This window comes from Rhipicephalus microplus, chromosome 6 (assembly GCF_043290135.1).
Source record: "Rhipicephalus microplus isolate Deutch F79 chromosome 6, USDA_Rmic, whole genome shotgun sequence".
Classification (NCBI taxonomy): Eukaryota; Metazoa; Arthropoda; class Arachnida; order Ixodida; family Ixodidae; genus Rhipicephalus; species Rhipicephalus microplus.
The window spans coordinates 106,289,954-106,304,404 of record NC_134705.1 but is presented as its reverse complement, the minus strand read 5'-3'; the positions used below and the strand labels follow the sequence as shown (position 1 = coordinate 106,304,404).

At 41.8% G+C, this 14,451-nt stretch overlaps 1 protein-coding gene across 4 annotated transcripts in view; it reads right to left on the bottom strand.

The window, feature by feature from the left end:
• The window catches only part of LOC119168046 (uncharacterized), a 231,120-nt gene extending 216,882 nt beyond the window's left edge, over nt 1–14,238 (bottom strand). For all 4 annotated transcript variants that reach the window (XM_075866380.1, XM_075866381.1, XM_075866382.1 and 1 more), the window contains exons 1-2: nt 14,028–14,238; nt 5,071–5,091 (exon numbers count right to left, since the gene is read on the bottom strand). In XM_075866380.1, coding sequence (XP_075722495.1) covers nt 5,071–5,091; nt 14,028–14,117 — 111 coding nt within the window. In that variant the 5' untranslated portion in view covers nt 14,118–14,238. The remainder of the gene's footprint in view (nt 1–5,070; nt 5,092–14,027) is intronic.
• Between the last annotated feature and the right edge of the window lie 213 nt (nt 14,239–14,451).

Here is a 14,451-nt window from a genome sequence, read left to right as displayed (position 1 = left end):
GGGACAACTGTGTCGCCGCGCGTGACACGAGTTATGTTCTTATCACAGCTCTCGCTGTAATACAAAAGTTGACAAAAAGACGGTTCACTTCCAGTGGGCACAGAATCGACGATTTTCGAATAATGCATCCGATGTTCTACCACTGAGCTACGGTGGCGGTCGTCCGAAGAGTCCCTGAAGTTTTTCAGAAAATTGATTTGGACAAGCGGCTGTGACAGCGATGTCTGTTGCAATGCGAGTGCGATAAATTTGTAGCTGACTGTAGGTTTGTGTGTGCTGTGTTATGTTGTATCTTTTTCTCGTTTTCTACTCTTTTTCCTTCTTTTTTCTACGTGCCTCTTTTCATTCCTGCATGTAGGCTAGCTAACCGTCGTTTTTGGTCTGGTTAACTTTCCTGGTTTTGCATCTCTACCAGTTCTACTGCTAAAAAAAGACCGTTATCAATACCCCTGTTTCCATTTCTGCATTTAGGGTAGCTAACCATCATTCCTGGTAATACTAACATCCCTGCCTATGCTTCTCTACCAGTTTTACTGCTAAAAAAATAGCGTCCAAGAGCGCCACTGGTCATCAATTGCCACTATGGCGAGTGTAGAACACTCTGCTTGTTGACGTCACGTTACACGTGACTGTGCTCAAATTGGCCGTAGACGAATAACCCTTCGCACAATATTAAATATACCTAGCCTCTAAGAGATGACCCTCGTTATGAATTAAGTATAAAGACTTGCTTTCTTGTTCAGGCAGAACACGACTAAGAAGTAACAGGTAGGAATGTTGATGGTATTGAACGCCACTGCCCGATTAGAGGAAAACGCAAAGCGCGCTGTTTAATATTGCGCAGAAGCCGAGTGGCAGGATCACTGTTAGCTAAGAGTTTCTTTACTTTTCAGCTTTCGTTTTTAATGTTTCTTTCGTTTAAATGGTACATTGTTGTGGTCCTTGGAAGGTCAGGCAAGTAAGACTATGCTGATGTCTTTCTTATTCCCTGGTAGAGGGCACTCCTCTTGGCTAGCTTCTATGCCGATGAAGGATTGGTCGCTTTATTGCTAGTTACACAGTAGAGGCAACTACGTCCCTGTAGCTCTTGTTCCTACCGATGAGGATTACATTTCAATGAGAAATCTGAAAGCGATTCGAGCGGAGCTCCGGAAAGCCTCGTCAAATTTTCAGATCACTGAGGTCCGCTAGTTTGGCCGAGGGTGTATCCTGTGCTGCTCTGCAAACAAAGATATCGTCCGAGAGCTTCTGATGGGTTCCTAATTTGCTGCACAGCCAGTGAGCCCGTTTCCAGTTCATTAAGCTAGTACGATGAACATAGTTCACGGGATAGAAAGGAGTATGGCACCTCAATAAACTCCGGACTTTTTTGCCAGTTTCAGGCTATCGATGTACAGAATGACTAAGAAAAGAAAATCGCCTACCGAATCAGATATGGTAACGTTTGTAGAAAAACCAGACTGAGAGATATAAAGCTATGACAACCAGTTTACAAAGTAGAGCCAGTTTTTCGAAAACCATTGCAGTGCTTGAAATGTTGGTGTCTGGGACACAGCATAAAAGGATGCTGATCAAGGGCTAGATGTCGTCTGTGCGGAGAAAGTCATGACAGCGATGAGTGGCACTCTGCTGAATGGAATTTCTGTTTGTGTAATGGAGCTCACCCTGCAGACTCGGTTGAAGTGCCGCCAAAGAGAGAGAACTGGGCGTTCTATAAATCATAGACCGCATGCGTTGCGAGAGAAAGGAGGCGATCGCTAAAATGCATGACAGATCGAAAGGTTACGCAGGCGTAACAACCTGGCACACAGCTACCATGAATGCATCACTCGCAGAGTCAATAACGGAGGCCATCGAAAAGTCTGCTCAAAAGGCAATGGAGCGTTTGGGGTCTATTCTTTTCGAAGCCTTGACTAACCTGTCAACTCAACAACTGTTTCAAACCATTGGTGCAGTTTCTGTGCAAATGGAGGATTCGCAGGTGTTATTGGTTTCAAGAAGTACTGAGGAGGAAATTCTGACAGTTAATTATAGATCTGTCTCTCCAATAGCAAGCCCTTCTAAAAATATATGTTCAGGATGAGTCAGAACCTGTAACAGACGATTCAGAAGAATTTACAGATGTGGACACGGGATCTCAAAATACTCTGAAGCGTAACAGATCTCCCCCTTGAAAAAAAATCTCCTAAGAGCTCTAAATAAAAAAATCTCTTTCGAAGAAAGAATTCCTTGAAGACTTAAGAAAAAAAAGTTTTTAAAAGAATATATTCTGAATCAGGCCTTTTCTACTGCTGGTCAAGCATAAAAATTGTTGTGAAAAACATTCTGCAGGGTAATCGCCGATCTATTTGGTCGGCATATTACCAATTCACAATATATTTCTTCAAGAAATTATCCAGACAAGATTTCTATTCGGGAAACCTGGCTTGCTAATGGTAAAGGTTTTTGCAAAAATTATCGGTTAATCCAGCTGGATTGGCTGAGTAGAGGTGGTAGTCTGGCTTTCCCAATATGAGCAAAGTGTAGTCACAGAGTGAAGATAACGTACCAGTGCATGCATACGGATGGGGAAATTTTGATGCTCGACATAACACTACCAGACTGCCCATCTTTTTTTTCGCAAATGTATATTTTCCGGCAGGAGTTGAGGAGTCGAGATGCCTTGATATCGTGTTAGCTTCATGCAGAAAGGGTATATTACTGTGTGGTCATTTCAATTCACACCTTGTGTCTTGGCGCTTCAGATTTTATGTATGTGGAAGACGTTTGTGGGAATAAACGCTTGATAAAAACTTTTCTTGCTTGAACTCATACGCTGCAATAATTGTTAGAGGCAATTCAAGATCGACAATACATTTAACATTTTCCAGCTCCACTTTAGGCTTATCCTTGTGGAATACCTTAGATTGTGCTACAAACAGCGACCACCTTCTCATAAGCTTTGAAATTAGGTTCCTAAGGTTAAGTTTGACAGGTAAAGTTAGCTTATTTGAAAATATGTGAAGTTTCAAAATAGACTTTAAACCTACGTTATTTCTCACAAGGAATTGCAGGAAGACTTTAGAGCTATGAGTCTATGTGCAGTACTCAAACATTAATTAAAAATAAATATTTACTATAAAATCAGACATGTGCACAGGTGAATCTTTTAGTCTGCGGTGAAATGTATAATTCGTCAGGGGGTATAGAAACCAAAAAGTGGCTTGGAAAAAGCTGGTAAATAACCAATGCCTCTAGAGTTGGTGTGAATATAAATTCATAGCCGCTAATTTCACGCATGCAGTGCGCAAAGCAAAAGAAGACTATGGTATGAATTATTTCAATTATCTCTCTAATTCTAAAATTAGGAAAGTGCTTTTCAGGATTTAGCGCTCAAGAAAAATAATTCTATAGTCAGAAAGCATTGATTCTGCCATTATATCATCTCGCGAACATTCTGATTTCTTCAAAAATACTTCTAAAGGCTTGCAAAGCATGTTTAATACAATTATGCTATAGCCCATGGTTAAATTAGGTGCGGTTGATGATTTCAAGCAGATATATTCAGCTGAGCTTGCGGATGTGATAAAGTGCTTACCACTCGCAGCTTCTGGACGTGACGGGGTGACCTCGACAATGATAAAAGTGCTATACAAAATATCCCTACAATAAATCCTTAATACAGTTAATCATTCACTGAAACATCCAGGGATTTCGGCAGATTGGAACCTTTCCAAAATGATTTCTATACTAAAAAGGCAGGAAATGAAGTTTATTCTGGATAACATAAGGCCTTTTTATTACGTCAAACCTGGTCAAACTTGTAGAGAGAGTCTTTAGTGGCCATGTAATGAACATAAAATATAAACCCCGGTCGTTCCAAGACAAAAAAGGTTTGCTTTTGAGCTTATTTTTGTTGAAATTCTAGGTATATATGTTTAATCATTTATTCGTTTCCAATAATAGTTATGTACCTATTTCATTAGTGCGTGTTCCTATGGTTATCAAATTTTATATTCCATAAATACCTGATCATTATATTTTCCTTCGTCCAATTTCAACTTTTATGCCCATTATAGTAACCACTGGTGTAATGACTAACTCCCCGAAATGAATACGAGCGAAAGTATAGGCACAAACAAACAAGCAAGCATTCAATCAAGCATTCTTGTACCTGGGGTGCAGTATTAGCCCGACCGGTGCGAATTTTATGATTACCTTGAAAGAATTTATCGAACATGCAGATTTTTTATCCTGCTATTTTTAGCCCTAAATATTTCTCGTAACAATATTCTGGCAGTAACCACCCTACCGTATGTGCTAAGCTTGTTCTAAAAAATAGATTTTGGGTAAAGAGTTTCAAGTTGCGTAGATTGTCTGGTAATGCCCACATTATTCGTGGAAAATTGTACGACGCCACTGCACTCTACCATGACGATGGTTCCACAATGCAGTTAGGGTATAGTTATGTTTACGTAGAAAATGAACGCTATGACTGTGGTGTCCTTTCAATTCATTAAAAAGAGAAGTCATCTAAGCATGCGACAAATTGCAAATGTCTTACAGGTAATCTTACAAATTGACCACCTGATTGTGTATGACACTACAATAGATACTGAGTAATAATAACAAGACTCTCATTAATAAGCTTCATGATTTTTACCCGTGCTTGCTACTTATTGCACCAACAGTTTGATGTGTCTTAGGGATGGATTCAAAGTATTATTTGTTTCTGACAGTTACCCCAGTTGTGTAGTATTTTTGTTGAAAATCGAGTATTATTAGAAAATCCACCACAGTGGTATAGGGATGAAAGCACTGAGCTGCTGACCCGCAGGTCGTGGGGTCAAAAACGGGCCGCGGCCACCGCACTTTCGGTGAAGGAAAAGTTGCTTGAGGCCTGTGTGCTTAGATATAGGTGCATGTTAAGTAAACCAAGGTGATCGAAAGTTCTGGAACCCTTCCCTACGGTGTCTCTGATAATCATTTGATGGTTTCAGAACGTTAAACCACAATATTTATTGTTTATAATAGTATAGATTGCATAAAGACAACAAACTTCGGCAATGTACACTTTAAATGCATACTTACTGGACCTGGAATGGGCGGACTCTGAAAGTAAGATAGCACAAATGAAGCAATAAATATTGCACAACAGCACACTGTAGACTGAACCTTTGAAAAAAAATTATTATCTGGAAATGCGCTGTAGGTGAGCATCTTTTTTTCGGCGGCGTAATGCTCCACTTAAAGGTTTTACCATTTAAGGGGCAAGCTAGGAAAACGTGTATATCTAGCACTCGTTCCGAGTGTCTCCAAATATAAAAGGTAATATTATTATTAATTTCCGCTTGTAACTACGTTTCCGAGAAAACACTTCTGCTGCTCCTTTCTACTTGAAAGTTCCACCAAAAGAAAGCTTTGTATTTAAAAAAGTTTACTACGCAGCTGTGATTCGCAACCCCTTCACCAATGTTCTAATCTTCGTTCGTAAGCAAACATAGAACAGTTCTATTCACGTTATTTTCATTAACGGTGATTCTACTCTAAGCTATATGGTGATGGATGGATGAATTTATAAGGCCTTTTGAACGCGCACTTGTGTCTTGCGGGCCGCTCCCACTTCTGAACAGAAAGACTGAGTTTCTCTGCTGCATCGTGGCCCGTTGGACTTCCCTTACCTGTATAACCGTTGTTCGAGTCCAGATCTCGTATTAGCTGGCGTCAATTTGAATTTACCACAGCATAACGCGGGCACCATCGTAGTATGTGTTGAAGTTTGCTATATCATTGCAGAATAAACATGTGCAGGTTGTTTACATGGCTATATTTTAGGATAAAGCTTGTATGATAGCGCGGGATGAGAGTGCACGCTGACCTGAAGAAATCTGTCCTAGCCAGATGTCTGCTTACTTTTTTTCGTAAGGATAAAGGTATTCTATTAGCCCAAGGTAAAATAAAAATATTTTGTGAACTGACCGTGGAAGGGTCCCGGTTCTTCGAAACATCACCACCACGCCCGGCGATTGCTATGGGGTTTATAGTCCTCGTGCAGCTCGGTGGACTTACTCACTGAGTTTAGGCGCGAATTTCTCAATATAACCCAAGTTAACTTGGAAGCAAACGACTGTGTTTGACTTGATCTCTTTGCCCTAAAAGATCCACAACGTTGGTTCTGCTGTTGTGGCCTTGCCAGATGTTGAGACTGCTGATCTCGAGTCACTGTACCTTATCGACCTCCAGTTGCCTAGCCAGGTTAATGCAATCAGCGCTTGCTCTGCCATTTCTGCCACTGTCCAGATTTCTGTCGAGTTTGTTATACTGCCCTCGGGGTTGATGCACACTGTTGCAGATGCCTTACCTGACCGCATGACGAAGCAACAGTCCTTAGCGTGTTCCTTAGCACATTTGTTAGAGAATTCATTCTGGCCTTTCTTCTACCCTTCTTATGTTCGGGGTAGAATTTTGCGGGTGCGGGTTGACGTGATTTCTTCTCACCATTGATGACAAATTCCGGGGAAGTGAGACTTGATTTCCATTGGTAGAGTTTGCAGCTCCTGAAAGATGTTTCTACAAAAAGGCATAGTGGGCAGCTGGGCGAATTGCTCCATTTTCTGTGCTTCTGCAATTTTTTGCAGCGTGTTGTCCCTACCATCTGTCCGAGCTTGTGTACATGAGGAGCGCGATGGCTCTCATGACGGCCTTTCTGATTGAGGTGTTCAGCTTGTCACGCTCCAACCTCTGCCAGTTGTGCAAGGCTGCAACCTAGCTGGAATGGCACATCAAAAAGCGTGCACCAGCCTAACGAGGTTGTCTTCTGCAAGACCCTGTTGCCTGTTGGCAACCCTTCTTATCAGTCTCAAGGCATCGTAAGTTTTTCTGGCGAGTTTTTGTAACTTCCAGGTTATTGGGGCCGTTCAATGGGATGGTGAAACCCTGAAACGGAGGGAGTCTACCCTGCGGATCAAGCTGCCCTCACCTGTTCCAGGAGTGTCGTCGACGTCCTCTAACAGTTTTCACCCTTTGTGTTTGGAGCATCTGCGCTTGGGTTTGTACAGTTGCAGTTCCGATTTTCGCATTCAGCACTGAAGGCTAGTCGGTTTCGCGAAGTCCTTCGTGATCTTTATTGCTTGCTGAAGTTGAGCCTGTATTCATCCATTGCTGCCAATAATGCACCATATGGTGATATCATTCGCATAGATAGCATGATTACTGTCCTCAACTTCGGAGAACCTCTGAGGCACTCCAATAATAGCCACAGTAAGAGGCGCCACGGGGAAGACAAAACCTTGTGACGTCTCTCAGAAGCGAAGCTTTACGGGATCCGAAGCAAGATCATTCATCATGAAAAAAGCGTTTCTGTCACTAAGAGATGATTTGTTTAGTCATGGGAGCGCTACACTGTGGGCGGAAGATTCCTAAATAGCTGCATGAATTATGCCAGTCAGTGTACCAATCTCGTTCGATTTGATTTTCGCGTTATTCTCGACGTGCTTTATGTAGCTTCAAGTTCCTGCCCTCTGTATGTGTATGTCTACGTAATTGCGAATCTCGTCCCACTGCTGCTTAGAGAGAGCTTCAGAGTTTAGAGAACACTCTAACAAGAGATTACGCTGCAGAAATCGGTCGTTAGAGTGTTTCTCAATGCTTCTGTTGACCTCGGCAAATTGTTTTTGCGCAGCCTCCATATGCGGCGCTGCCCTTTATACCCGGACAGGACGAACTGTTTTGCCTCGAAAGGATGAGGCAGTCTGATGTCCATATTTTATACAGGCATGTTAGTGGAGCCTTTCAGTAATAGTCGGAATGTCCGCTCTTATGCGCGTCGTCCACCATTCAAGGTCAAGCTGCTCATAACCCTCAGACCTGACATCTCTTAGTTTAGAGAATCTGTCACAGATGATCTCAGGAAACTTTCGTTATTTCATTTTCCCAGCTTAGACGACAGTGGTGAGGAGGTAGTGGTCGCTACCAAATTTCACGCTGATGTTAAAGTATTTGACTTCCATTACGGTTCGGGCAAAGATGAGCTTAAGTGTCGATTTCTGATTAGATGAAGTACCACATCTAGTAGTGAATGCAGTGCGTGTTAAGAGCACTGAGCCCTGTTTTATTGCCTGCCTTCAAAGATCGTCCCCCTTACGTACATCATTTTAACGTATTATCATTTACTACTTCTATTTCACAACTTTAACTGCTAGTTTTTTCTCTCTCTCATTAAAACATGAAGTAGTACCCCCAGGCATAACCTTATTCGTTTTGGCCTAATTTTTTATCAATCATATTTGCACCTTCTCTAGGTAATCCCTGCAAAATAAAAATATTGTGATAACTTATGAACAGAGTTGATCAGTGATTTATTCACGGCGCCTCTAGATTAAAGCAGCATCATCGGATCAAATCCTCACGTTGCTTGAATTTCCCTTTGCATGAAAGAATTTTCTGAGCACTCCCCAGTTTTATAGATGGCGTTCTCTCCTGTTATGATTTCATTTTACGAAATTTTGCAGGCTGTTTTGCTTGATATTCCTCAAAAATTGAGTGAAAATACCCCATTCTTCAGAATTTGGTGTTCAACATTGCACTAAAACCTATTTTAGGAATTTTCACTTGCCTTTTAAATGAAAGTGCGTTGCACTATTACTCGTTTTTGAAAATGCTCTCTTTTTATTTCTTTTCCCTTCTTGATTTACTGAGTCATTAAGACTTGTTGGTGTGAACTGCGTTGACTCGCTAAATTGTTGGTGTGCACTGCGGTTAACTCGCCAACTCATATGTACAAACAAGCACAAATCCTTAATGACTGAACACTCGCGTGCGCCCGTATTACCGAATCGAAACGTGTTGTTATAGATCGATGCCTATCTTACGATCTATTTATTGTGTCACAGTAGTCTAGCGGTTACACTGCTTATCTTTCCCGCCGCAGAGGTCTAGTGGCTAAGGTACTCGGCTTCTAACACGCAGGTCACGGGATCGACTCCCGGCTGCGGCGGCTGCATTTCCTATGGAGGCCTAATTGTTGTAGGTCCGTGTGCTCAGATTTGGGTGCACGTTGAAGAACCCCAGATGGTCGAAATTTCCGGAGCCCTCCACTACGGCATCTCTCATATTCATATGGTGGTTTTGGGATGCGAGACCGCACATATCAATCAATCAATCAAACATTGCTCATCTACTCACTCTAATATAGCGGGTTTCATCTAAGCTGTGGTGGTCAATTCTCAACAACAAAAAAACGACAGGTTTCGTATGTTGTCAATATCAGTGTGACGAGGTGGTATGATTGCAGTCTTTGGTGCTATAGAAGGCTTAAAATATAAGTGGTTGTACGCCTTACAAGATGTATTTTGTATAATACGGTGCCATCGTGAATCAATGCCGTGAAATCCTAGCAGTGCCGATATCACGTCGCTGATTAGTGCCTCCAATTCATTGACTGTGTGGCAGCCCCCACATGGCCTAGAGTCACCTGAACGTTTGGGGGCCACGTCTATTCCTTACAACTGAGCAGCCGAAAAGAGGCGCATGTGCTTCATCTGATGCATGTGCACGAACTCTCGCCGAGAAGTTCAGTACTGATCAGGAGCAAGACGATGAACACGTGCGAACGCCACCACTTTTTCTATCTTGATCTGGTGAATGACGTAGTGGAGTGTACGCTCATGAAGAGATTGTGCACTGAAGTGATAGAGAGAGAGAGAGATAAAGGTGCAAGGAAAAGCACTGAAGTGATAGAATAACTCTTCAAGAAGCGTTGACCATAGTGATGAGGTTTTTACATTAGCCTGAATGAGATGCAAGAGGGGGAAGCACGATTTCACGTTTTGAGCTGTGATGTAGTTCTCACAATCGAATAAATGTCTATGCCAAAGCTCTAAGAGATTTGTACCCGGAAATTAGCTATGATTTTCGGTACAAGCTTGCCGGCATGAAGAAATTCAATTGAATTGCGCGTGTGAAACAAAGTCAATTAAAACAGACCTGCTCGTAGCTATATGTGAATAGATTTTTACTTTCAGGACAGCAAGTGTTGTGTGGCTAAGTGTGTGGTCCAGCAGTATGTGAGGAACAACACAACTTTTAGCACCCATGTCGATCAGATACTAGAGATTGGTGGTGTGGTTTTTGACGTTGAATACCCTCCTGTATATGACGTAAGAAACGAAGGCGGTCGTCAGTGCACAGTCCGTGAGCTTCCCGGTAATTTACACGACTGACGGCATGCACAGGCAAGCGCTCCGTACTAGTGGTGGTACAAGCATATGCTGAAAGCAAAAATGAGCTATCTATCGTGGTTCTTTCGAGAGTGTTGTGACGCAGAGCGTCAATGGTCTCCTTCCACTAAGGTTATTTCAGAAATCAGCTTTCTCATTTTGCAGTTGAGCTCCATGTTAGCTTGAAAGGGGTCCTTAAACACCCTTTAGGTAACTATAGGTATGCAGTTGATCCACTTAAATAGCTTATTTTTTCACAAATTCTCTCGTCCCAGCAAAAGAGCTGGTGGCTTATCAGGGAGGAATGACAGGGACAAAAAAAAAATACGCCACGCGCACCTCATTACCTTGAGCACTATTTCTTTTTTTTTTTCATTGACTACGCGGCTTTCGAACCTGGGACCTCCCGATCTGCAGTTGAATGCTTTACCAATGAGCAATGCCTCCTGGCGGAATACGCGGCTTTTTTCGTGTGATAGCGTGCGCATGCGTGGACAAGTCGTGGCCTCCCACGGTGATTTCTCTAAAGACCATGCGTGAAATAACCAAATGAGCCAAAGGCTGATAGATAGCCTTCTACGCGCGATTTAGCAGTGCCTTCTATCATGTCTCGACAGAAGAAAATTTAGTTATTAGTGTACTTGGATAATTTATTGTGAGTTACAGGCCACGTGCTGTGCTTTATCATTTCGCTCGCGTGTTCTCGAGAACCTCTACTGCCGATCGGTAGCTTTTTCTGACAATGCTTAGAAAGTGTTGTCAGGGCCCCTTTAAGACTGTGGTCTAAGAAATTATCGTGGACTGGTGCAAACAGTGGAGGGTCACGTTCTCTCTTAATAGCAGGTAGCAACAAGAAACTGTACTCTGTAACTTTGTCACCAATTTGTTACATTCAGCCAAGGGAATTTGTCGACCAGATTATCAATATTTTCCGTACGTGCTAAGGCAGCCAGTGCATGAAGAATTCATGCATAAGCATTCCATCCAAGGCCGTGGTAGGTTTTATCATAAGAAACGCATTCGACACGCAAGTCAGGTTTGATTTTCTTTCAAGAGCTAATCAATAATGAGAGACTGCTGCTGCAGTCTACGCTGTCTCGATTCCGTTGTCTGATGTAGGGGCAATATTTAAGAAATGTCTTAAGGGTTGCCAGGTGACAGATAGCGCACAAGCTCTTTCGATATCGTGATAACAACAGGTACAACTACATCGATAATAATATCTTAGTTTGATGTTAGAATAATGTTCTGTGTCATATTCAGGCCAAAGAAAAAGTGCATACCTCCACATTGAGGCATTATGTTTTACTCTTGAAGTATTGAAATTAAGGAGACTTAAAAATGTTTGGGTGTCATCTTTTCCACTAATATGTCAAGCGATAATCATGTTGTTTACACTCTAAATAAAGAAAGCGAAATAACTAGTGTAGTAGACTATTTTTGCTACATTTTTTCTACGAGTCATAAACTTTTACTCTATATTCCTGTTTTTAATTCACATTTATTATATTGTCAAATAGTTTGGGTAAAACAACACGCACTAATCCGGAATGTATTTTCCTGCTACAAAAATAACTATCTGCGCCACACATACAACGTTTCCTACACAGCATCGACAATAACGTTCTTTAAGATTTCGGGCGTGATTCCTGCAAATAATCTCTTCCAATGTCGTGTGAGTAATATTTCTGAGCGAGATTACTATCGGAATAAAAACAACCTATTTATTCTTGCGCAACTTCAAAGCAGAACTTCAAATTACGGTACCAGGCACCTAGAGAAGTGGTTAGTGCCAAAACCTTGTTCAAACTACGGGAAACAAATGCTTGATTACACAATACCTGCATTAGAAAATGCTATAAATTGATACAGTCTCTTTGCTTACAGCATCCTTGAAAATCCTTTAAAAGGATGTATGTGGTTTCTGCATAGATTCATGCTGCAATGTTTAGACATATTCGATCCTATTACCTTTCAAGATGACAGTGTGTAGAATTATGCTCAATCATTAGTGTGCCCATGTATGTGTTTAAGCGTGTCTGTTTGTAAAATCATGGGAACCCTCCGGAGTATGCAACTGTTCGTACATGCACTAAGACAATATATAATTGCCTTACGACCAATTACAAAAAGTTGTAGTCTAGTCACTCTGTCCAGGGACAGCTTTTTTTCTAGGATGCTCAGTTGTATACGACAAAGATGGTAAATAAAGTATTTGTGTTTCCAAAACTGCAAATGCTCGGCTGTTATTTTTCAGGCGCGGAATGTTGTGCTTATTGTTCAAACACGCTAATACTTGGAAGTCAATACCACTGAAATCCCGAGCTAAATGCTTCGCATTGAAACAAAAATGCATTTAATTAACACAGAAGGTCGGTTAGACAGAAAGCTGTAGGGTTAATTAGGTAATAGGCAGAAGAGCTCCTCAAGTTGACTTATGTTTAGGCAGCATTATTTCAGGCTTAACACACGGTTCTTGAGCTCAAAAAATGGGCCTCCCTTCGAAAACAATTAGGAGCGGGATTCTTACCTTGAGGAACAAAAGCTTTCTTAGAAGACAGGAACACTCGCTCGGCCTTTCTGCCGTCAGTTGCAACTATTGTTTACAAAATGACGTAATATGTGGATGTGGGAAATATTTCGCCGGTGTCACTGTGTCTCTGACCGCTACAGCGTCTTTGCTTAGATTGGAAATATAGTTCCTTCTTTCCTCACAAAACAAATTGGCTAAATCCCGGAAAAAGCGTTACGCGACACCCTCGTGCGGCACTGTGTCGTGGTATGGTCTATACATTGTAAAAGGTTTGACTAATTAGATACAAATATATTTTGAAAATTTGTTTCGATGTAACAATACGCATACTAAGAAGTACCTTTAGGATGGCATCGCGATACTGTTATATCTCAGTACTACCGACCCCTGCTGCTGAGCTTAGTGGCTTCGGTCAACCGGGATAACAGATGTCACGTTCACTGAAGAAACGATAGTGGTCACAAAATTCGATGAATTGACAAAAGCTCGAGCAGGTTCAACGTTCCCGTTTGACATCCGGGTCACCAACGGTGGATCGGCATGAATCGTTTGCGACCCACATATCATATTTTATGGTAGTGTGCAAATGAATGACCGTAAGCTCCGCAACGTTCCTCTCTCGTACTCGGCTTGAACGTGTGCACTAGTTGAAGCGCGACTTCATTGTCGTCGCGCATGCGGCGACGTCTCGTCATACGCTCACTAGTTCGCCTGCTCTCATGTTGAGACTCTATGAACGACTCACTGTCCAAGCAGCAGTTTCTTGCTACATTTCAGAACGCTCATAAATTGATCAGCACACCACTTATCACAATTCCGAAGGGCTCACTTGTGCGATGGTCTTTTAGTTTACTGTACATGAACTCTAGTCATCCACTTTGTGTGCGGAATCCATCACAGTGAATTTCCCGATAAACTCAGAGCAACCCTATTTTTTTCTTTGTTAATAAATTCCTAAGAATTGCTAAATGCATGCTATGAATGCGCCTATTCCTCGAGTGTGGTAAGGAAATCTCTTTTAATACTAAACTAATGAGGCTACGCAAGCTAAGTCGTAAACTTGTGTCTATAATAGGCGCAACCGAATGTTCCCTATATGCTCACATCAAATCCTCTGTCGTAGGCTGCTCGATTTGACATAGTGGTGTTGAGCTAAAGAAATATATAGGTTGCATTCTGCGATACAACTTCGGCAAATCATTTGCAACGAAGTACATTATCTGCCAAGTTGATGGCTTAAGTTGACGTGTAGGAATCTCAGTGTTTTATAATTTGCGAATTCATATAAGCGTACCTACTTTTCCATTAGGGCATGTTGACTTTCCCACAAACAATGCAAGCCAAATTGCGGTGAAGTAAAGAGCAAAAAGTCGAACTTCAGTGCTCATAGCTAGGCACGAAGCGTCCGCTGAGAAAGGCCTATCAAAAATCTATTTGCGAAACTCGTTAAATGAAGCTAGCAAGCACTAGCAAGTGTCGTCACTGAGGCATATTTTTACCCTGTGAAGAGCAGCTGGCTAGAGCACTTTAGCTCAGGCCTAACTTTTTTCGTGCTAATAAATTACCCCTTTCTCTCTCTAATGAACACATGAGCATTATCTTTCTGTTCACCAAAAGGATCGCTGATGACGCAAATGTTGATGGTTTGCGATCCCTAACTAGTTCTTTAAGTGTTAATTTCTCTTCATTGCATGAGTAGCTCAAAGCTGCGCATAAGTTCTC